The sequence below is a fragment of the Ochotona princeps genome, chromosome 3 (assembly GCF_030435755.1).
Source record: "Ochotona princeps isolate mOchPri1 chromosome 3, mOchPri1.hap1, whole genome shotgun sequence".
NCBI classification, from domain to species: domain Eukaryota; kingdom Metazoa; phylum Chordata; class Mammalia; order Lagomorpha; family Ochotonidae; genus Ochotona; species Ochotona princeps.
In genome coordinates this window covers 79,146,476-79,169,289 of record NC_080834.1, presented here as the reverse complement: position 1 = coordinate 79,169,289, position 22,814 = coordinate 79,146,476, and the positions used below count along the sequence as shown (strand labels likewise).

General features: G+C 40.9%; 1 protein-coding gene across 1 annotated transcript in view; it reads left to right on the top strand.

Annotated features, from left to right (window-relative positions):
* The window catches only part of USF3 (upstream transcription factor family member 3), a 51,640-nt gene that overhangs the window by 11,030 nt on the left and 17,796 nt on the right, over positions 1–22,814 (top strand). Inside the window, exons 2-4 of the mRNA XM_004577894.2 lie at positions 16,487–16,551; positions 18,479–18,507; positions 20,313–20,395. Coding sequence (XP_004577951.2) covers positions 16,505–16,551; positions 18,479–18,507; positions 20,313–20,395 — 159 coding nt within the window. The 5' untranslated portion in view covers positions 16,487–16,504. The remainder of the gene's footprint in view (positions 1–16,486; positions 16,552–18,478; positions 18,508–20,312; positions 20,396–22,814) is intronic.

The following is a 22,814-nucleotide window of genomic DNA, read 5'->3' as shown; positions in this document are numbered from 1 at the left end:
AAAAAATTAGTTAAGTAAAGAAGGAATAAAACTGTATTCATCACTGGAGAGCAACTACATAAATTGTAACATGACCATTCTATGTAATGCTATGGAAATGGAGAAAAAAGTGAAAAAGTACAGGGCCCGGCGCAGTGGCCTAGCAGCTAAAGCCCTCGCCTTTCATGCACCAGGATTCCATATGGGCGCTAGTTCTAATCCCCGCAGCTCCACTTCCCATCCAGCTCCCTGCTTGTGGCCTGGGAAAGCAGTCGAGGATGGCCCAAAGCCTTGGGACTCTGCACCTGTGTGGGAGACCTAGAAGAAGCTCCTGGCTCCTGGCTTCAGATCGGCACAGCTCTGGCTGTTGTGGCAGCTTGGAGAGTGAATCATTGGATGGAAGATCATCCTCTCTGTCTCTCCTTCTCTCAGTGTATGACTTTCCAATGAAAATAAAATAAATCTTAAAAAGTGTAAAGTAAAATGATAGGTACTTGGAATATATCTATATTATATTTCTATGTAAAAAAATGCATGTTTCAGAGTGGCACTTATAACATGATTTCAGTTTAACAAACATTTTCTGTAAAAATATTACATAATTACAGATAATCATGTAGAAGATAAGAAATTCAATAAAATACCAAATAACTTCTCAACTGGAAGAAGAAAGAATTGAATAGGTCCCAGCAGATTCTTTAATTCCTTCCTCCAGAAAAGGAGATGTTGGGCAACATCTTAATCCTTTTTAGTACTTAAAGGCCAGGAACTCAGAGCTTCTTTCTAAAGAGTCCTCTGTGTGGTTCAGGAGCCCAAGCATTTGAGCATCTTCTGATGCTTTTCCCATGTTTATTGGTAGGGAACTGGATAGGAAATGGGGCAGCCAGGACTCTAGCTGTCAGCCATATGGGATGCCAGTGTTGCAGGTGGTGACTTTTCTACTGTACCACAATGCTGGCCCTAAGAGTTTTTTGTTGTTGTTGTTGTTTGTTTTTTAAGATCTGTTTATTTATTTGAAAGTATTACCAATAGACAGGGAATGATAGAGAGATCTTCTGTCTACTCTTTGATTCCTTAGGTGACCACAATAGCCAGGACTGGGCCAGGCTGAGTCAGGGAGCCAGGAGCTTCTTCTAAGGCCTCCCATATCAGTGGCAGGGACCCAAGTGTTTGGGAAACTTTTTCTGCTTTCCCAGAGCATTAACAGGGAGTTGTATCAGAAATGGAGTGGCCAGGGTGTGAACTGGTGCCTACAAGGGATGCTGATGTCACATGCCCGAGCGCTATCCACTATACTGTGATGCCAGTTCTGAAAATATTGTAGCTCCCAAATGGCATTAATTAGAAACACTAAAAGATTAACTCATATTTTGGAATAGTAACAATTGCATGCTGCAGAAGATGAATAATGCATAAGGATATAAAGTCTTCCTTGTAGCCTGTCAGCTATTTCCCTTGCTTCCAGGCAATCCTTCCACAGATAATTCTGTGCATTTGTCAACATACACATAAATGTTCTCCAAACCTTAAGGGGATAGCTTTTAGAAATAACATTTCCTAACTTTAAATTTAGAGGCATGTTAGCTTACTAGTGTTGCTATAGCATAGTGTCACAGATTGGATGGCTTAAACAACAGAAATATATTTTCTTGCTGTTCTGAAGTTCAGAAGTCCAAGATTGAGATAATAATGGATTCCCTTCCTTTTTCGCTTCCTTCCTTCCCTCCCTACTTTGGAGATAAAGAAACGGAGCACTTTGTTAGGCAGCCGTTACAGTTCCTTTTACATTTGTATTGAGTTCCATTTCCTTTCTATTTTATTTCCAAATTAATTAAAACATGTATTGGAATACTGTGTGCCCTACATGTAAAGAATTGTTTCCTTTTTTATATGTATTTGCCACGTGGAATTTCTCTATTTATAAATCACATAAATAATTTGAATTAGCTTAGGACTTTTTAAAATTGGAGAATGGTCAGAGACTTATCCAAGAGAGATTTCTCATCAACTGAGAAGAATCATTCCAATCTCACAAGCAGGTGGAATCAGCAACTGTAGGATGTCAACAGTCATAGTCTCTGTCTCTGTGATGTGATTGTCTGTCTCTGATTCTCTCTGTTTCTCCCAACCACCCTAATTTTCTCTCTTCTAAAAAATTATTTTAATTGTATTTGTTAAAGGTGAGAAATGTGGGCCCAGCGCTGTAGCCTAATCCCAAAGTTCTCACCTTGCACATACCGGGATCCCATATACGTGCTGGTTCTAATCCGAATGGCTCCGCTTCCCATCCAGCTTCCCATCCAGCTCCCTGCTTGTGGCCTGGGAAAGCAGTCGAGGATGGCCCAAAGCCTTGGGACCCTGCAATCGCGTGGGAGACCAGGAGGAGGCTCCTGGCTTCGGATTGGCTCAGCTGCAGCCATTGCTGTCACTTCAAGAGCGAACCAATGGACGGAAGAACTCTGTCTCTCCTCCTCTCGATGTATCTGACTTTCTAATAAAAATAAATAGATCTTTAAAAAAAAAAGGTGGAAAATGTGATTGTTTAATGCTTGTATTCAATATTAGCATTCTCTGACCCCTCATGCTAAATTCCCCTACTTGTGTCTGTACCAGAAACCGTTTATTCTTAACTGCCATGATCTCCCCTGCAGGGAGCACCATAGAAAATAACTATGATACTTATGGGCAATTCCCGTAATAAAATCTGTAGATATCTAAGAATTTAAGTACGGAAAGAAAACATTTCGTAAGTAGGGTGGAATTTAAAAATTGAGAACATTTTCTTAAATAAGGGACAGCATAATATGGAATAATTTAAAGGAGGGACACCCTCCAAAATGTCCTAAACTGGTTGGAAACACTTGTCGACTTAGATTAGTGAGAGTAGGATTAACTTGAAAGGTTGGTGTTTTGGTAAGTTTAATGAACTATTTGTTTGCTTAAAATATTTTATCAAAGAATGATTCTGATGCCTACATATCTAACTGGACTACTGAAATGCCATTCTAATATACTATGAGCAAGAGGTGGTTGAAAATATCAAAAAGCGTGCATGAGTTTTTTTTATAAAGGTATTGAAAGTGTTGTCAATAGATCTTCTGAAAAAGCCAAGCATAAACCAAAGCAAGGGTAGAGCTGCCCAGGGATCATGACCTTGGAGAGGAGTCTATTCATCACAGGGCAGGTACCCGCTGGGACTCCATAGCAGCAGGTATGGATATAAAACACTTGCCATTGCTGGCCAAAGAGCAATCTTTCTAGACGAAAATATTTTTACAAATAAAGTTTTTGTCTTTTAAAAATTTATTAGCAATAGTTAGAGTTTTAATGGGTTTCATTGTAATGTGTATAATGTGTATAATACACATGTGTATAATGTGTATTAATCAAAATAGGATAATCAACATTTCTTCCTTTTGCCAGTCATGATTTGAAGCCTGCAGCTTTTCTATTTGTCATGCATTATATCCTAAGTATTCGTGAACTGTAGTCTCCTGACTTTGCTTTGTAACACTAAGAACAAAATGCCTTCTGCCTGATTCTGATTTGCTGCCTGTTACCCAAACTCTTCTGTTTTCCACACCCCTCCCAGCCTCTGGTAATTAACATTATGTGTTTTATTCAAGTTTGTTTTTGTAGGTTCCACATATCAGAGAGAACATAGTGTTTTTCTGAATCTAGTTTAGTTCACTTAACATAGCATCCTTCAATTCCATCCATTTAAAAATCTGCAACTGACAGGATTTCAGTCTTCTTTATGTCCGTGTAGTGTGTGGGTGTGCACGTGTGGTGTGGGTATTACATTTTCTTTCTCCATTCTGTGTGTGCATGTGTGTGGTGTGGGTATTACATTTTCTTGCTCCGTTCAGCTGGGGTAGACACTTTGGTTGATTGTCATGCGTGGCTGTTGTGAAATGTGCTGTAGGCACATTGCAGAGCAGTTATCTCTGACACAATGATTTTGTGCTGTTTAGATATAAACCAAGTCATGGGTCTGCTGGATCAGATGGCACTTCCATTTATGGTTTTTAAAGAAATCACTCTGGGGATGGTGTTATGGAACAGGATGTTAAGCTGCTGACAGCCTGCAATGCCAGAAACAACAAATGAGAGGTGTACAACTTGGCTGATTCATTCCAGTCCAGCTCCCTGCAGAGCAGCAGGAGATGGCCCAAGGAATTTTGGCCCCCACTACATGGTGGGAGACCTAACTTTTGACTTTTGCCTGGCCCAGTCAGAGCTGTTCTGCCACTGGGGGAGTAGACCAGCAGATGGAAGGTACATCCCTGTCTCTTCTGTGTAACTCTGCCTTTCAAATAAATGTGTTAATAAATCCTTAAAAATAATAATAAATCTCCACATTGTTTTCCACAGTGGCTGTGCTAATTTATAATCTTTTTAAAAATTCTTTCTTTTTCATGATACAGTTCCCTAGGCTCTGGCATTCCCCCTCCCCCTTTCCGCTTACTGATTTTCATTGTATTGTGAGAATATAAACTGTTGTTTAGTACCTCAACGACAGTTACAGTCCATCATTCTGCTATTTCATTGTATCTGGACATTCTAGATATAGAGAATGGCATAAAGTCCAGCATTCTAGTGTCAAGATATATTTAACAGTTTCATTGGGCATCCATCTTTTATTCACAAGTAGAGATGCATACTGCAGTGTTATCTCCACTTCATGGTATACTTGCCTCCATTATATAGATCTTCTAGGTGAATATGTGTTGTCAGTAGTGCCTGTTATACAATTTTGTTTTCTTTCCTCCTCTTCCCAGAATCTACTGGCAGTTAGGTCTGGGTGTAACTTGGACCTGTTTTGGATGGAGTCTATGGGATGTTTAATCATTATTGTTTTCCTGTTACTACCAGTGCAATGCGTTGAACTGAGAGAGAGTTCTCCCCAGCTTAGCAGATGCGCAGTTCACTGTTGTCCTTCCTTCAGCACCTTTGCACCAATTCACAAAATTGTGCCTGATGTAGTACTGGTGGGGTCTGGGCCATGAAATCCACCCTGTTTCCACTTGCTGCTTCCTGGGCTCTGCCACTCTGCTTCTGGTGGTGGTAGGCCAGAACAAATGAGCAGGACCTGAAGTTCTGTGGTTGAGTTCACTTCCACAGTTCCTGGTGAAAACCCCTTCCCACGTGGCTGCTAATGGAGCTCTTCTTGCTGGCACCTATGAGCAGCTAATTATGGGTGCAACCTGGACCTGTTTTGGGTGGAACCTGTGGGATGCTGAGTTGGTATTATTTTCCTAGTGGATGCAATCAATGCATTAAGCCCGAAGTGAGTTTTGTCCTGGTTTAGTGCATGCTCAGCTCACTATAGTCCCTCCTCCAGCACCTTTGCCACAGTTCACAAAATAGCTCCTGATGTGGCACCAGTGAGGGCCTGGACCATGAAATCCACCCTATTCCCACACCTCACTTGACTCTGCCATTCTGCTTCTGCTTGGGATTGGATTAAGCAAGTAAGCAGGACCCATAGTTTTGGGTGGTTTCACCTCCTGAGTTCCTGGTGAATGCCCTTCTCACTTGGCTGCCAGTGGAGCTCTGATGGCCAGCGGAGCCCCGATTGCTGCTTGCTGCTGGGGTGTCTGTTCACTGCAGCACCGCTCTGCTGTGTCTGCCACTTCCCCGTGTTTACAGGTCTCCAGGGGTCTCTGCTGTTGGCTTGTCTTCTCCTAGTTCTTGGGATTGCACCCTCTTTGCTTCACCTCAGCTAATCCTGCTGTCTGTTTAAACCTGTCCTCCCCCATACACATTATACCAGATATCTTTACGACCACTAGGGAAATGAAGCTAGATATTAACAACTCGCTAATTTGCATTCTAACCAGTGGTGTGTGATCAGTGGTGTAAGAGTTCCCCTTTCTCCACATCCTTGTCAGTGTGCTACTTCCTTTTTTTATGATAGCATTCAAATAGTGATAAGGTGATAGCTTGTAATGGCTTTGATTTGTATTTGCCTGACAAATAGTGACAATTGAGCGTTTTTTTTTTTTTTTTTTAACTCATTTTGAGAACTGGTCAGGTCCTTTGCTCATTTTTTTCTTAAGGTTTATTTATTTTTGTTGCAAAGTCAGATATACAGGAGGAGAGACAGAAAGATCTTCTGTCCGATGATTCACTCCCCAAGAGATCGCAACTGCCGATACTGCGCCAATCCGAAGCTGGGAGCCAGGAGCTGTTCCAGGTCTCTCATGCAGGTGCAGGGTCCCAAAGCGTTGGGCTGTCCTCGACTGCTTTCCCAGGCCACAAGCAGGGAGCTGGATGGGAAGCAGGCCGCCAGGATTAGAACCGGTGCCCATATGGGATCCTGGTGCATTAAAGGCGAGGACTTTAGCTGCTAGGCCACCACGCCGGGCCCCTTTGCTCATTTTTTTTTTTGATTTATTCATTTTATTACAGTCAGATATACAGAGAGGAGGAGAGACAGAGAGGAAGATCTTCCGTCCGATGATTCACTCCCCAAGTGAGCTGCAACAGCCGGTGCTGTGCCGATCCGAAGCCAGGAACCAGGAACCTCTTCCGAGTCTCCCACATGGGTGCAGTGTCCCAATGCATTGGGCCATCCTCGACTGCTTTCCCAGGCCACAAGCAGGGAGCTGGATGGGAAGTGGAGCTGCCGGGATTAGAACCGGCGCCCATATGGGATCCTGGTGCGTTCAAGGCGAGGACTTTAGCCGATAGGCCACCGCGCCGCCGGGCCCCCTTTGCTCATTTCTTGACTGGATTGGTCTTGCAGAGTTTTTTTGAGTTACCCATAGAATTCTGCATATTACTCTTTTGATAAGTGGATTTTTCTCCCATTGTTTTGGATGTCTACTCTATTGATTGTTTCCTTTGCTATGAAGAAACTTCTACCTAAGTTTGATATAAGCTTACTTTTTTTAGTTTTGCTTTTGTTGTGCATTTGGTACTCTAAAAATTCATTGCCTACTCAAAGTCCTTTTTGTTTAAGATGTGGCTCAGTTATTAAGTAGTCTCTTCGTTGTAAAAGGCTAAGTGCTGAGAGGAGAGGAAAATGAAGAGCAAATACAATTTGCTAATGAAAAATAGGGATATGTTACATTTTCTCAGGAAATGCTGTTCTAAGTATTACTAAATATTAATATTATTGATGTCTAAATATATGGTTGACTTTTATTGATTCAAATAAAATATACTGTTCATATCATAACTGGAGAGTTACAGTATAATAAAGCTTTTTGTGGAAGACGCTTTATTAGTTTGTCAGAAGTAAATCATACAGGTTTCTTGTTTTCACATCATACCTTTGCTTAGACTTGTTTTGCTGGGACCCTTCATCATGTATTTTGTTGTACACCAAATGAAGGTGGAGTTAGGAGAAGGAAGATTTACTGGGTTCTGTCTCATAGAAGTTGAATACCCAAGGCTCTTCCCACAGTTTGTCAGGCTTTTTCCTGCTTTAGCCTTTAGGTGAACCAGCTCAAGCCTCACCATGACTGAAGACCCTTGGTAGAAATTATAACTCTACTTCCAAAAGTGTGAGCATCTTCAAAAATTAAATATTTGGGGTGGGGGGAATAACTGCAGATTTGAACAGCTTAAGTAAAAGTAAGGCAGAGAACACCAGTGTATCTTTTACCAAGGGACATTTATTCACAGTGTGTTGAGGATAGAATTTACATACCATTAAAATTACCCATTTAAAGTTTAATTCAATAGTTATTTTTTAAAAAAATATTTCTTTATTTTACTTGAAAGAGTTGCAGAGAGAGAGAGAGAGGGAAAGACAGGAATCTTCCACCTGCTAATTTACTTTCTAAATGACCACAACAACTAGGGCTGCAGTGGGCAGGGCAAGACCAAAACCAGGAGTCGGAATTCCATCTGGTCTCAGTTGAGTTTCAAGGGCTCAGGCACTTGTGCCATCTGCTGCTACTTTCCAGGGGAGTCCACCAGTGGATGGGAGCACTGTCTTCCTGTCTTTGTCTCTCTCATGTGGTGTCTCTGCCCCTCACATAAAGAATTTTCTTAGGAAAAAGTACTTAGCATACAATTTCAGACATTTTGTGTTTATAGATCATTTTTTTCTTTACCTTTTGTTTTTATTTATATTTTCTTGGAGATGTGAATGCCACACCACATACACACACACACAAAAAGACTTTTCAATTGTGCGATTCAGTGTTTTTGTTTTTGTTTGTTTGTTTTTGTTTTGTTTTTTGTGTGTATTAACAAGGTTCTTCTCCCAGCTCTATGTGAATCTTTCAGTTATGCTGAATGGGTTTCCCCAGACAGAAACCCCATTTTCATTAATAGCCCTTCTCCATTCCCTCTTCCCATGCCTGGCAACCTCTACTTTCTGTTTCTATAGATTTGCCCATTTTGGCATTTCATACAAATAGAACAAATATTTTTATGTAAAATAATGTGACCTGTAGTGTTAGGCTTCTTTTACCTAGTATAATGTTTTCAAGGTCCATCTATGTCATAGCTTCATGTCTTCATTAAGAAAATGATTTATTTGAAATGCAGAATTATAGAGGAAGAGAACAAGAGAGAGAGAGAAAGAGAATCAATCTACATCTGCTGGTTCATTCCCCAAATTGCCACAATAGGCATAGCTGGACCAGGCCGAAGGCAGCAATCAGTTGCTTCATCCAAGTCTCTCATATGGGTGCGGGGGCCCGAGCGCGTGGGTCGTCATCTGCTGCTGCTTTCCTAGGCACATTAGCAAGGAACTGGATTGGAAGGGGGCAGCCAGGACTCCCAGTTTGTGCCTCTGTGAAATACCAGCCTCTCAGCCGATGGCTTTACCCATTGTGTCACAATATTAGCTCCACTTGTCTTTTTATTTACTCTGTGGATATACTACACTTTATCCACTCGACATCTGGTGGATGTTTAGGTTTTGGTGTGTTTTGAATTATTTTGGCTGTATGTGTATCTAGGAGTAGAAATTTCTTGGTCATGTAGTATCCCTATGTTTAACTTTTTGAGAAATGATCCAATTGATTTCCAAAGTAACTATGTCATTCTGCATTTCTACAAGCAAGAATAGCATTTTTCAAAAGATGTATTTATATATATTTCCTCATTTTTATTTGTAAGGCAGACAGAGATATCTATTTGCTGGTTCACTCCCCAGTTGCCTGAAATAGCCAAGGCTGGGCCAGGACAACGCCAGGAAGCTGGAACTCGTTCCAGTTCTCCCATATGGGTGATAGGGACCCTTGTGCTTGAGCCAACCTTTGCTACCCGCTATGCTGCTCATTAGCAGGTAGCTTGATTGGGAGTAAGAGCTAGGACTCAAACTGAGTACACCGAAATGGGATATGGGTGTTCCTGCAGTAGGATGCAGCTGTTTAATAGCACCGGAAAGTAGTGCTAGGTTTCGAGTGTAGCGAAACACAGCTTTCTGCTTCTGTACCTGACTGGCCTAAGATGAAGTTGATTAATTTGTAACACCTGAGTTGACTTGACACCCCCAGCTACTGTGTGCTAATGAGAGCTTAAAAACCCCTGGCTTTGGCCATGTTGTGCGGTGGTTCCTGGGATGCAGCAAGAGCTGCCATCGCCAAGCTTGGCAAATAAAGACTCCTCTTAACATCCTACACTTGTGTCCGGTGATCTCTCCGCAACATCGCAAGTCACCTGTTAGCTTCTGTACCATATGCTTATTCCATAAGTGTGTATATATATATGTATATATATATATATTTTCCCTCCAGTTTTGCACATAAAGAAATTGATGCCCATGGGCCCGGTGCGATAGCATAGTGGTTAAAGTCTTCAACCTTGCACACACCGGGATCCCATGTGGGTGCCAATTCTAATCCCGGCAGACCCACTTCCCATCCAGCTCCCTGCTTGTGGCCTGGGAAAGCAGTCGAGGACGGCCCAAAGCTTTGGGACCCTGCACCTGCGTGGGAGACCCCGGAAGAGGTTCCTGGCTCCCAGCTTCAGATTGGCTCAGCTCCAGCCATTGCGGCCACTTGGGGAGTGAACCATCAAACAGAAGATCTTTCTCTCTGTCTCTCCTGCTCTCTGTATATCTGACTTTCCAATAAAAATAAATATAGAAAGAAATTGATTCCCTGATAAATAGTCACATGCAGTTATTGAATATCAAATCTAGAGCTAGAATTGCAAGTTGACCAGTCCAGGCTTCCCACTTCAACTTGCATAGGTTGTCCAGGAAAGAACAGTAAAATGTAATTGATACTTTTCAGTCTTTAGAATGTGCAGAATCTTTTTAGAAGTACTTATTCCTAGAGCTCTCCCTCCCAAGATTCTGATTTAGTAGATCTGGTTTGTGACTTAGCAATATGTACTTTAAGCAAGTATTTAATCAAAGGACAAATCAGAGTAGAGTGCTTAGAAATGGGTCCGCAGTTGTGTGGGTGCTTGATTTACAGCGAAGATACCAAGACAATCCACGAAGGAAAAGAACTTTTCCACAAGTTGTTGGAACAACCAAATACTAGTATACATTTAGGGAAAATGAACAGTTATGCCTACCTCATGCCATATGTAACATAGATCATTGGCCTAAGTGTAGCAGTTAAAACTATAAACTTATGAGAAGCAACTGTAGAGGGATATCTTAGAGACAGGGCACACAAAAAAATAACTGTAAAAGAAAAAAAGTGGTGTTCTGTTTCATCAGGAACTGTTACTGGGGCTGGCATGTAGTTCAGTGGGTTAAGCTACGGCTTGTGACACTGACATCCAGCTACTCTGCTTCTGATCAGTTTCTTGCTAATGTGCCTGGAAAGCTACCAGAAGATGGCCTGATCATTTTTGACTACTGCCGCTCGTGGGAGATCTGGAGGGAGTCCTTGGCCGCTGGCTTCAGCCTGGACCTATTAGCCTTGTCTGTTGCATCCATTTAGGGAGTGAGCTAGAGGACGAAGGATTTCTTTCTCTCTCTCCCTCTCTCTCTTGCTCTGCTTTTTGTATAATCTTTTATAAGAGTATGTATAGCAGCTGTATTTGCAGTGGGCCAAGTATGGAAATAGCTCAGGTGTCCATCAACAGAAGGAAACAAAAGGATAATAAATTCTGTTGTAAATTCACCTCAGTTACATAGTCATCCTTGGCAATAAAAAGAAACAAACTACTGGATGAATTTTAGAAATGTGATGTTGAATGACGGCTTGACACTACAGAATTCTCAGTGAATCTGTTGTTTTGTGCTGAAAACAACTGAAATAATGGTTGCCTCTGCAGGAGAGGAGGGGATTGGCAAGGGTACCAGGCAACTTACCGGGGTCCTGTACCTTCATGGGGCTCAGTTATACAGTCTTGTGCATTTATTACAACTCACTGTACTTTAAGATTTGTGCCGTTTGTTGTGTTTTTCACCTTAAAAGGGAAATATTTCGAAGAGGTGATTTTGATGTAGGTGATCTGAAGACCATGCTGAAAACCATTGTTTGCCTGATTTTAGAAATAATCCCTTTTGTCTGTAAAAACATAATGATCATTGATTACTGTTATAATATTTTGTTATTTCTCTATTTATGTGTTTATTATAAGCAGAGAGCTATGGGGATGTGAGTACCTTAGGCTTTATGCTAATTGCCTTTCCCTATGCTTTTCATTTTTTGTTAAAAATCCACAGAATTTTATTTATTTATTTATTTGTTAAAGATTTATTTATTTTTATTACAAAGTCAGATATACAGAGAGGAGGAGAGACAGAGAGGAAGATCTTCCGTCCGATGATTCACTCCCCAAGTGAGCCGCAACGGCCGGTGCTGCGCCAATCCGAAGCCAGGAACCAGGAGCTCTTCCGGGTCTCTCACACGGGTGCAGGGTCCCAAAGCATTGGGCCATACTCGACTGCTTTCCCAGGCCACAAGCAGGGAGCTGGATGGGAAGTGGAGCTGCTGGGATTAGAACTGGCGCCCATATGGGATCCCGGGGCTTTCAAGGCGAGGACTTCAGCCGCTAGGCCACCGCGCCACTGGGCCCATAAATCCACAGAATTTTAAATACATTAAAGAGTATGCTTATATTTAATTACATACCTATTGTATTAAAATGCCATTTTTATTAATAACATAAGTTCACAAAGTTTTATACAAATATTATATAGTTTCTTATTTTGATAGCTATTGACATTAGGAATGCATTTTTTTAAAAAAGATTTAGTTATTATTATTAGAAAAGCAGATACACAGAGAGGAAGATCTTCCATCTGATGTGTCACTCCCCAAGTGGCCGCAGTGGCCGGAACTGAGCCAATCCAAAACCAGGAGCCAGGAGCTTCTTTCCTGGTCTCCCACGCAGGTACAGGGTCCCAAGGCTTTGGGCCATCCTCGACTGCTTTCCCAGGCCACAAGCAGGGAGCTGGATGGGAAGTGGAGCTGCCGGGATTAGAACCGGCGCCCACATGGGATCCCAGCACGTTCAAGGTGAGGACTTTAGCTGCTACGCCATCGCACCGGGCCCCAGGAATGCATTTTTTTAATGTCAGTCGAACGTGGGAATAATTTTCATTGAAATGAGTGAAAGTGTAGTCTGAGACAAAATAGATATTCATAGAAGTCTTTAGTAATCTGGATGATTTTGTCATGTAACTGTAATCATCCTTAATTTTAACCACTGGCTTTTAGTCAGTCAATGTGATAAATCGCTAGTGTCATTCACTGTACAATACTAGATGTGTAGTCAGAGCTTTTACTTCCTGTGCTTTAATTATAACATGATACTGTCTGCAAACTCTGAGAGGTGTTGTGGGGTAGAGTTTGAGGGGGAATGGAGTTAAAATATTTTTCAAAGGTGTAAAATCTTGCCAATTAAAGAAACCTGTTACTTTTTCCAAATTTTCCGTGTACGAATCACCTTGGAGACTCATTAAATTTCAGTCCCTTTCCTTTGAGATTGAATTCCTCCTCGCCGACTGATTGAAAGGGTCTCTGATGGATTCAAAGTGTGCATTTTTAAACAAGTAACCTCCAGATAATTTATTTCAGGAAAGTATGGGGAGTCATGGGCCTGAGGTTAAGTTTCTTAGACTTCTCTTAAAGTCAAAAAGAAGAAAAAACAGAAGAAAGGAAGAAAAGAAGGGACGGAAGGAAGGAAAAGAAAAATCACCCAAAGAATTTGTTGAAAAAGAGAATTCCTCAGCCCTTCCGAGGCTTGTCGTTTGTCAAGTGCGGGATGAAGCCCCCATGTCTGCACTGTTTGGGAGCAGATGTAACGAGATCTGAGCACTGCTTCCCTGTGCCATTGCTTTAGAGGGATAGCCCTGAGTGTGTTTTTAATCAGAAGAAAGCAAATGAGGGATTGCGGACAGACCTTTGTGTAGGTCCCAGGTGGTAGGTAACCCATGGACAAGGAGGAGCTTAGGGGCAATGACCGTGCATAAGAGGAAGGAAAGAATGAGCTCCAGGGACCAACCACATGTGGCAAGACTGCTGTCTTTGTGGGCTAGACCATGGGTAACTGTGGAGAAGTAACTTTTCTAAAAAAAAATTTATCTATTTATTTATTTAATTGGAAAGTCAGACATGCCGGGAGGAGAGATAGCAAGGAAGATCTTCCATCCTCTGATTTACTCCCCAAGTAGCCTCAACAGCTGGAGCTGTGTCAATCTGAAGCCAGGAACCCGGAGCCTCTTCCGGGTCTCTCACACAGGTGCAGGGTCCCAAGGCTTTGGACTGTCCTTGATTGCTTTCCTGGGCCACAAGCACGGAGCTGGATGGGAAGCAGGGTCCCTGGGATTAGGATCCCGGCTACCGCTCCCGGCCTGTGTAAAATAACTTTTATGAGCAACTGCTGCAATTCAGGCTCCTCCTGCGTGCTACTGACCATTTGCCTGAGTGCCATAGTTTGCTATCCCCTGCCCCATGCACTGCTGATATAAACCTAAGGATTATAAACATTCACTGGTTTTTCTCTTGTGTAGTAAGAAGAAAATATAACTCATAGACCATCTTCTGGCAGAAGATGATAGATTTGGATCTGAAACGGGAGGCGTTGGAAGCCAGGAATCAAAAGTGAAGAAACCAAGTCCATGCGTGAGAAAGGTGACAGGGATTGTTTCTTTGCTTACAAGTCCCTCATTATAATCACATAGTTATCTAGCCTGTGACCAGTAGGTGGTTCACAAATGGTAGGGAGAAAGGTAAACTAAGAATCAGCTGCTGGAACTAGATCTTGACCACATAATTCTCTGTAGGTTGTTTTATATTCTGCCATCCTCTTGCTTGCCTTTTCTCCCTTCATCTTCCCCTTCCCTTCTTTCTTCTCTTCCTTTTCCCCCTCTTCCTCCCACTTTTCACCTCCCTCCTCCCCCTCTCCCTCCCCCTTCTTTTTGCCGTTTCCCCTTCATCTCCCTATTGGTATTTTTGAAAGGAGAGGGAGGGGGAGAGAGAGAGAGTGAAAGAGCTCCCCTTCCCATACCACTGTACAGTGTTTTATTTCTTAAATACTCGTAACAGGGCCAGGCTGAATCTGAGTGCCAGGAACTTGGTCTCTCTCCTGTCTGGGTCACAAGGACCAACCACTTGAGCCATTATGTGCTACCCCCCCAGGTGTTCATTAGCAGGAAGCTGAAATCAGAAACAGAGCTGACCTGAATGCAGGAACTCCAATGCAGGTATCTCAACTGTCAGCTTAATTGCTGGTTCTGATACCTATCCTCATTTCTACTTACTTTGCAAGACCTTTCCCCCTTCTTTTTAAAGCTAATGCTTAAGCTAAAATACCTCATTGTAGTGAACATTTATTGAACACTAATTACTGTTGGACACCGTGGTGTTATATCCTCCCTGCATTTTTTCTGTTCATTTATTTCATACACACACAGAAAGAGAGAGAGAGAGAGAAAGAGAGAAAAGCTTGCTTCCACTGGTCCACTTCCCAAGTGCCCGCAACTGATGAGTCTGGGCGAGTCCCAGAAAATTTTTCGAACTGGAAATGCAATACAGGGCTCTCCTGTGGGTAGCAGAAACCCAATCACTTGAGCTGTTCCCACTGCCTCCTCAGACTGCATTAGCAGAAAGATGGAGTCAGGAGCTGAAGCCTGGTATAAAATCCGGGCAGCCCAATATAGAGTACAAGCATCATGATTTCTAGGCCAAAAGCTCATCTCCTCCCTGCATCATTCCACTCCCTTGTTGAAAATGCCCAGTGACATAAATGCTGTTGTTGTGATCCACATTACTGATCAAACATCTGAAGTTCCAAGAGGTTATGTAACTTGTCTAAGACCTTGACAAATAGGAAATGGCTGAAGCATATTTTAAATTCATACTTCTTGACTTCTGACTCCATACTTTTTACCTTCTTTCTCAAAAAGAAGAAGAAAAAATACAAACAACAACAACAACAACAAAATAGTGATGATGGGTGATAGGATCACACTTGCAGTGTACCTGCAATGTACTAGAACTGGTATTCCAACTTGGCAGCCAATCCTTGGGTTTTAAAAACATTAAACTTTTTACTATGAAAACCTTAAAAAAAAAAAGAGAGAGAGAAGGGAAGAGAAACACATCACCTTTAATAATGCTGACTTTACTATTAATTGATATGTTAATGCATTAATTAAAATATTTTCTGGTATGTATTTTCCTTGTAGTTCATATATTTCCCAGCATCCTGATATTTTAAAACTAAATAGAAAATCCCATGCTTATAGCTTTATGACTTTCAAATACTAGCTTGAACTTCTAGTTGTTTGACATGAAAGAAAATCCAACAAATGAGTGAATGAATGAATGAATGCCTGCTTCCATGGATGGAATATTATGTATTTGTGTATTTGATATTGTTTTTGCTGGCTTTTTAAAAAAAGATTCGTCTTATTTATTTGAAAGGCAGAGTAATGTGAAGAAGGGGTCTTCCATCCCTGGTTCACTCTCCAAATGGCCAAAGCAGCTGGAGGTGGGCCAGGCCAAAGCCAGGAGTCAGGAGTCTCATTCAGGTCTCCCATATGGGAGCAAGGACCCAAGGGTTTGGGCCATTCTCCATGCTTTTCCAGGTGCATTTAGAGGGAGCTCGATTGGAAGTGGAGCAGCTGGGACTATTAACTGGTGCCTATATGTGATGCCAGGACTTTAAGCAGTGGCTTACCTCTTTATTTTTTTATTTTTTTCTTTATTACTTTTCATTTTTTCCTGTTTAGTGAGGACAATAAGTTTAAATGTTGTATAACACTGTAGTATCATTATACAGTGAACAAAGAACATCTTTTCCCAACTAAAGTATGTTCTACCTGTTTTTCCAGGTCTTGCTCAAATCTACATCCCTTGAAGGTTTTCCTGATCTTTGTCAGCACCAGCCTTCCCAACCACTTTCTGGCTATGCTTCACTGTGTGTTCCATCTGCTAGCTGCAACATTTGTGTCTTTCTTTTTTTTTTTTTTTCAGTCTTTTCTATCCACAATACCTAATCCAATGCTTTTCTAATCCCAATTTCATTTTTAAGCATTTTGGTATTCATATCAAATTGTTATTAATCAATTTCTCTTGGATTCTAGAATGACTGAACTTTGTGCTGTTTTTTCCTCACTTTGTAGGTTCCTATTGCTGTCACCATGCCAGAAATGACAGAGAATGATACTCCAATGAAAAAACAGCATAGGTAGGTACCCCTAGCCCCTAAATAATAGATTGTGGGCAGATAAGAACCAGAATTAGTTCCTGTTCTGCTGTGTGTACAGTACTTAGAGAACTTTCATTGGAGTGGCTAGAAAATGACTGTTCTTCAGAAATATGTGCTTAAATGAAAATAGATTTACTGAAATGGGTATACGTTTATTATTTATCTGTGTTCTTTATTCAGCTAGCTAGTATAACAAATAATGATCATCTTCAGTAGTTGATAATGTATGACATGTATTAAGTGTTTGCTTTCTAATGACGTTTTGACTTGCATACAATGTTTTTGTAGATTCTGAGTTCATTTAGGTGATAATGAGTATGATTAACTCTTTTGTGGCAGTTCGATCTGTTCATGCTAGTGTGCATGTAGTTGGTACAGTATTCCATTTGGTTGCTCTATAACCTTCTCCCAGATTTTTCACATTTTGGTCAGTGCTTCTGTCAATGTATTCTTATATTAAAAGAACTGTTCTATTTTCTTATTAAATAGCTTCAAAATATTCTACCAAGGGCTGTTTGGATTTTTATGACATTATTCATAAGCCATATAAAATAAATCAGTTTAATAATTAACCTGTGGGACCAACACTGTGGTGTAATGGGCTAAGCTGCCACTTCTTATGCCAGCATCCTGTGGTCATCCCATATGGGGCACTGATTCAAGTTCCTATTGCTCCTTTTCCAATCCAGCTCTCTGCCACTGGCATAGGGGAAAATAGCAAAGAAAGGCTCAAGTGTTTGGTCCCCCGCCACCTAGATGGGAGACCTGGCTCCTGGCTTTGACTTGGCTCAGCTTAGCTCTGGGCGTTGGTGGCCGTTAAGAAGTGAACCAGTAAATGGAGGTGCTCTCTCTCATTCTCTCTCTGACTTCAAATAAATAAATCTAAAAAAATATATATTGTTTTACAATTTATTTTTACTTAAAAATCAGATTTTACAGAGAGGAGAGACAAAGAAGTCTTCATCTGGTGGTTCACTCCCCAAATGGCCACAGTGGCCAGAGATGAGCTAATTGGAAGCCAGGAGCCAGGAGCTTCTTCCTTGTCTCACATGCAGGTGCCAAGAACTTGTACCATCCTCTACTGCCTTCCCAGGCCCTAAGCAGAGAACTGCATTGGAAGTGGAGCAGCCAGGATACAGCTGGTGCATATGAGATGCTGGCAGTAGCAGGTGAAAGCTCTGTGCTGGTCTCAAATAAATCTTTTTTAAAAAATTAGCCTTCTATAGATGTGTTGAATTTTGCATTCCGCCAGTGGTTGCCTTGGCAGGACCAAAGCAAGTTATTTCACAGCTTTATATGGCATATTGGCTGGATGCTCCTCAGCTTTGCATTAGAGAATGCTAAGGCATTTGATAGTTGTACCGAAAAGGAAAAAATCATGTAAAGACATGGTAAAGACCAGGTTGGCTTTTAAGAAAATTTAAGAGATTGGACAACCTAAATTACACATAAGGCAGGTATCAGTGCCCAGGTGCTATTGGCTGTGACATTTCCCCCTCTAAAAATTACAAAGGTGCTTTGTGTTGTTGCTTTTCTTCTACACACCACACCCACCTCTGCCCAGAGGCGAAGGCGAGAATCTCTCACCTACTGGGCACATTACTTTGAAAAGTGACAGCACCTAAATTGCATTTTTCAGGTAGTTAAAGTCTCCAGTGATCGATTTGCTTTCCAACCTATGACTTTTGGGTATGAACTAATTGGTGTGATTTCTAAATATATATTGAGGAACTTGTAGTTGGATTTACATGCCATGTATATATTAAGAAAACTTCCCTACAGATGGTTTAATGTTGATGCAAAAAATAAAAATTTGTAAGTTCTATGTTTGTGATTCTCAAACAAAGTGGTGAATATGTTTTCTCATTATTTTCATGTTACTTGTTATCTACAATTTTTGTTTCAGAAAGAAAAACCGGGAGACACACAATGCAGGTAGATACAAAAATTTAAATTTTACTTGTTATTGTTTTTGGCATTCTAAATGAAATTATACTGTAGTTAATTAGGACTTTTTTGGCTTCTGAACATAGAATCATTATGTTTTAGGAAATTGTTCCTTTATTATTTTTAATTGACAAAATGCTGTCTCATGAAGATAATTTGCTTATCATCTACTGACCCAGGGGGCTATTTAGGTAATTGAAGCAATTGATGTACTGCTGGAGCTAGTGTTTTAAGTGATTCCACCCATGGAGGAAATTCAGATAGACTCTTAAACAGCGTGAATGTTGTGTGTCTTTAAATATATTCCTGAGGAGGCTAGTTGCCCAAGGGACATCAATAGCAGGCATTGGATCTTCAAGGAACTGGATGTGTGGGCAGTCTTAAATTAACTTGTGAAGTCTCAATTATAGGAACCAATGTAGAAAAAAAATTTGGTTTTCCCGTAAGCATCATAATTGCAGGCCAAAGCTTGATAAACATTGTGATGTATAAAATTAATTGTGCGTACATTTGGAATTTGGCACTTTGGATAACATATCATTTTCCACCAGAGTCAACATTCACATCTTTAAAAATTATTACAGAAGTTAATTTATATTACTTTATAATATCCCCTTTCCATAAGGAAAGGGATTTTTTGGAGAAATTATTATGTATGGGAAGATTTGCTGAGCACTGGTGGAAAATCGCTGTTTCCCAGGGTAAGGAGTTACTGTGAAGTTTGACTCACCACTGTGGAAAAAAAAAAACCAACTTAATGTTAGTTTTTGTTTTCTTAACCTTCTCACATTAAAAAAAAAAAAATGAAAAACAAAATCCGCTGTTAGATAATCACAAATACCATTGTTAGAAAACTCAGAATAAAGGTAAGTAAACTCACTGTTTTGCTTTTTTTGGCTGTGTAGATTAAATTTAATCTTTTCTGGCCATCTAAACTAAATCTTTTTACTGGAATCAGCTGTCTCATGCTGCCATAATGTATGTCCTAATAGCAGCTTATTAAGAAAAGAGCAAATAGATATAATTGAAAGGGATGTCTTTGCTGCTAGATCTTGAAGCAAATATATAGTGTGTTATACACACACACACATATGTTTGAAGAATATCCTGGATGTTTCTATATACAGATTGTTTAAATAATCTCTTGGAGCCTTTTGTCCCTTCTCAACTTATAGTATGTCTGTGCCTGGAATATTTCCCAGTCATTTAGGGAGTTACCAGTTGCTCAGTTTCTTAGATGGGAACTATCCAAGAGAGGCCTTAGATAGCAAAAAACTGATAGAAAAATAACAAACCAGTCGCCACTCTTGCCTGTTCTAACTCATAACTAATAGCTGTTTCTATTCAGAAGAGACACTCTATTCACTTCTAGATTGCGATCCTTTAATCAGTTAGACTTCATTTGCTACCAAGAAATAGCCTTGTGATAATTTGGCTGATCCATGGATTCTTTACATTTGGTTACCACTGAAATCTCTAGAAATTATTTGCACTGTAATTGAATGATGGCCTGATAGTAATGTAGTATTAGCAGTTCCTGTTTGTTCATGATTTGGACTTAATTCTTATAGATATTCTTTGAAATGCTAATAAGGTTCTATTTATGCTGATTTTTATGAGGCTTAAAATATTACAGTTTTAGAAATGTATTTGCTTATAATTGTTAATTATAATCATTTGTCTTTATTAGATACTGTTTGATAAACATTTCTGAGGGATTTCTTGCCCAGGGAACTTAGGGCAGTTCTGCAGAGTAGAATAACATTTAATAAATGAATTTCCTCCTTATCTAGTTGAGAGGCATAGAAAGAAGAAAATCAATGCTGGGATAAACAGAATAGGAGAGCTGATCCCATGTTCTCCGGCCCTGAAGCAGGTAAGAAGTCTTCTCAGATTTTTATTACTTCCTATGAGCAAACAATTCCTTAAGTTGTTTTAGTGCTTGGAGTGATTATGCTTGTGCACTCCCCTTTATATTGTCATTGTTTGAGTTAATATTGGCCTGTCTTAATTAGCTTCATTTTCTATACAACTATATATTTTTTTAACATATATTTTTATTGCATTTCCTTTTTTAAAAACTAATTACATTGCATTATGTGATACATTTTTTTATGCACTGGGATTCCCCCCACCCATCCCAAAACCCTCCCCCCACGGTGGATTTCTCCACCTTGTTGCATTTCCATAGTTCAAATTCATTTGACATTCTTTCATTGGAGGTATTTACCAAGCATAAAGTCCAGCATCTTATTGTCCTGGTAAGTTCAATGGTTTCTTGGTGAGACCATCTCTGGTCTGAAGGTAGAGCCGGCAGAATATCATTCCAATCAATTAAAAGTCCCAACATAATATTTCCAACCATTTACAACATTATGGCATTAATTGACATGGTATTGATTAACCAATATGTTACTAGGAAAATGCAGGTTCTCAACCACAACCTGTGACTTCTTCATAGACATTTCAATTTTGGTTTACATTCAACCGTATTCTATACACCTTAAAATGGCTTAGATTGCTATTCAGCTGTCTCATGCCTATTTTAATTTTAGTCTTTAGCAGTTTATAGCATTGAAGCATGATTTCGCTGAACCTGGCTGTTTTTTGGGTGGTCTAACTCTATAATTCTAACAGGATATATGTCAACAGTTTAGGTGAGCATGTTTAGGAGGGGTGTGCAGAAAAATCTTCCATACCCCAGTTAGGAGTAACTAATCTTTGTGTCCCACCCAGTGAGGTATAAGTGCATCCCTGCTGACCGTTTCCTGTCTGGTTCTAAGCTTTCCTTGTTGTTCTCTGTCTATCTATTCTAGTTTTGTTTGTTTGTTTGTTTGTTTGTTTTGAGGGGTTTCTGGAGCGCTCCTGATGGTTATTACGAGAGGGGGGTGGGGACCCAACATTGGAAGCAGGCAAGGACCAGAGAAAGCTCCTCTCTCTAGTCCCGAAGGAAGTTTACTGTTCTTCTGTTTCTGTGGACCGCTCAGGGATCCTGGTTGTTGTTCCAATGACCTTGGAACCTGCTAGGCAGGATTTGGGCTTCTTCCATCCCATGTGGTAGATCCAAATGGGGGTATACAACTTTATTTAATTCTTCCCACATTCTCACAATCTCTTAGTACAGTTTGCCACGTGATCTAGTGTAAATATAATCTCTAGAGTATTTTAAGTTGTGCTATCTCTTGAATTATTAAATTTGCTTCATGATTATGTTTATATATGTACTACTCTACTAATGAGGCATTTCTGCCAGTTTATGTTCTTTACTCTTTTTAATTCTTGCTTCAAGTCTTCCAACGATCTCCTCACTATTTTCCATGCCCTGTCAATCCCCAGGTGTGCTTAAAATCTCAGCTCACGGGGCAGGCCAGGCTGGACAAGGCTACAGCACCTGCCTTACACACAAAAAGCAGGGCTGAGAGCAGGCCTGGTAGTGATTCTGTAGGGTCACCCCAACTAGGCTGCAGCACCTGCCTGTGTGCCTGAGAGCAGGAGCTGTGACAGGTTGGGTTTGGCTAGAATGCAGTACCTGCTGGTGTGCATGAAAACCAGAGCTAGAGGTGAGTCTGCTAGGGATTCTTCAGGTCACCCTGACTAGGCTGCAGCACCCACTGCCACACACAAGCGCCAGGACTGAGGGCAGGCATTATGGAGTTTCTTAGGGGTGTTCTCGACTAAACTGCAGCACCCATCAGTTTGCTTGAGAATCTTGAGCTGGGGGTGGAACTGACCAGGCAGATGCACCCTAGGTATGTGTGTGGGCTGGTATAGGAGATGGGCTGGATCTGGCCCTACACCAGCCAGTGCATACCTTGCAGTGAGACTTCTTAGGGTCACCCTCTGCAACTAGACCACTGCACTTGATCCTTGACCTCAGAAAAAAATCACATAGACATGTGGTCTCACCCTGGAACAATGTTGCAGGACTGGGTCACCTTAGTTGCTGGCCCTTGTGTGTAAGAATGGAGAACATTCCCAGATAAGCATGAAAGACAAGACAGCTAGCTCATCTAAAACAATAGAAAACTTTGAGTACCTCTTAAAAGGATAGAAGAAGGACAGGTTGAACATCATTTCAAGCCAGGTTTTGTAGCGAGCACCTAGGTCTTTGGACACACTGATGTAGACAGGGGCAAGCAGTAGGCCTTAGAAAGAATTTCTTACCTGTGGCACAATGAAGCTGACAACTTCTCAGAACAATGAAGACCATTCAAGCAACACTCTCAGAATATTCTTCCCCAGCTGGGGTCTCTAAGACAACACCAAGTGATCCATCTCCATCCCTGTGCCCTAGA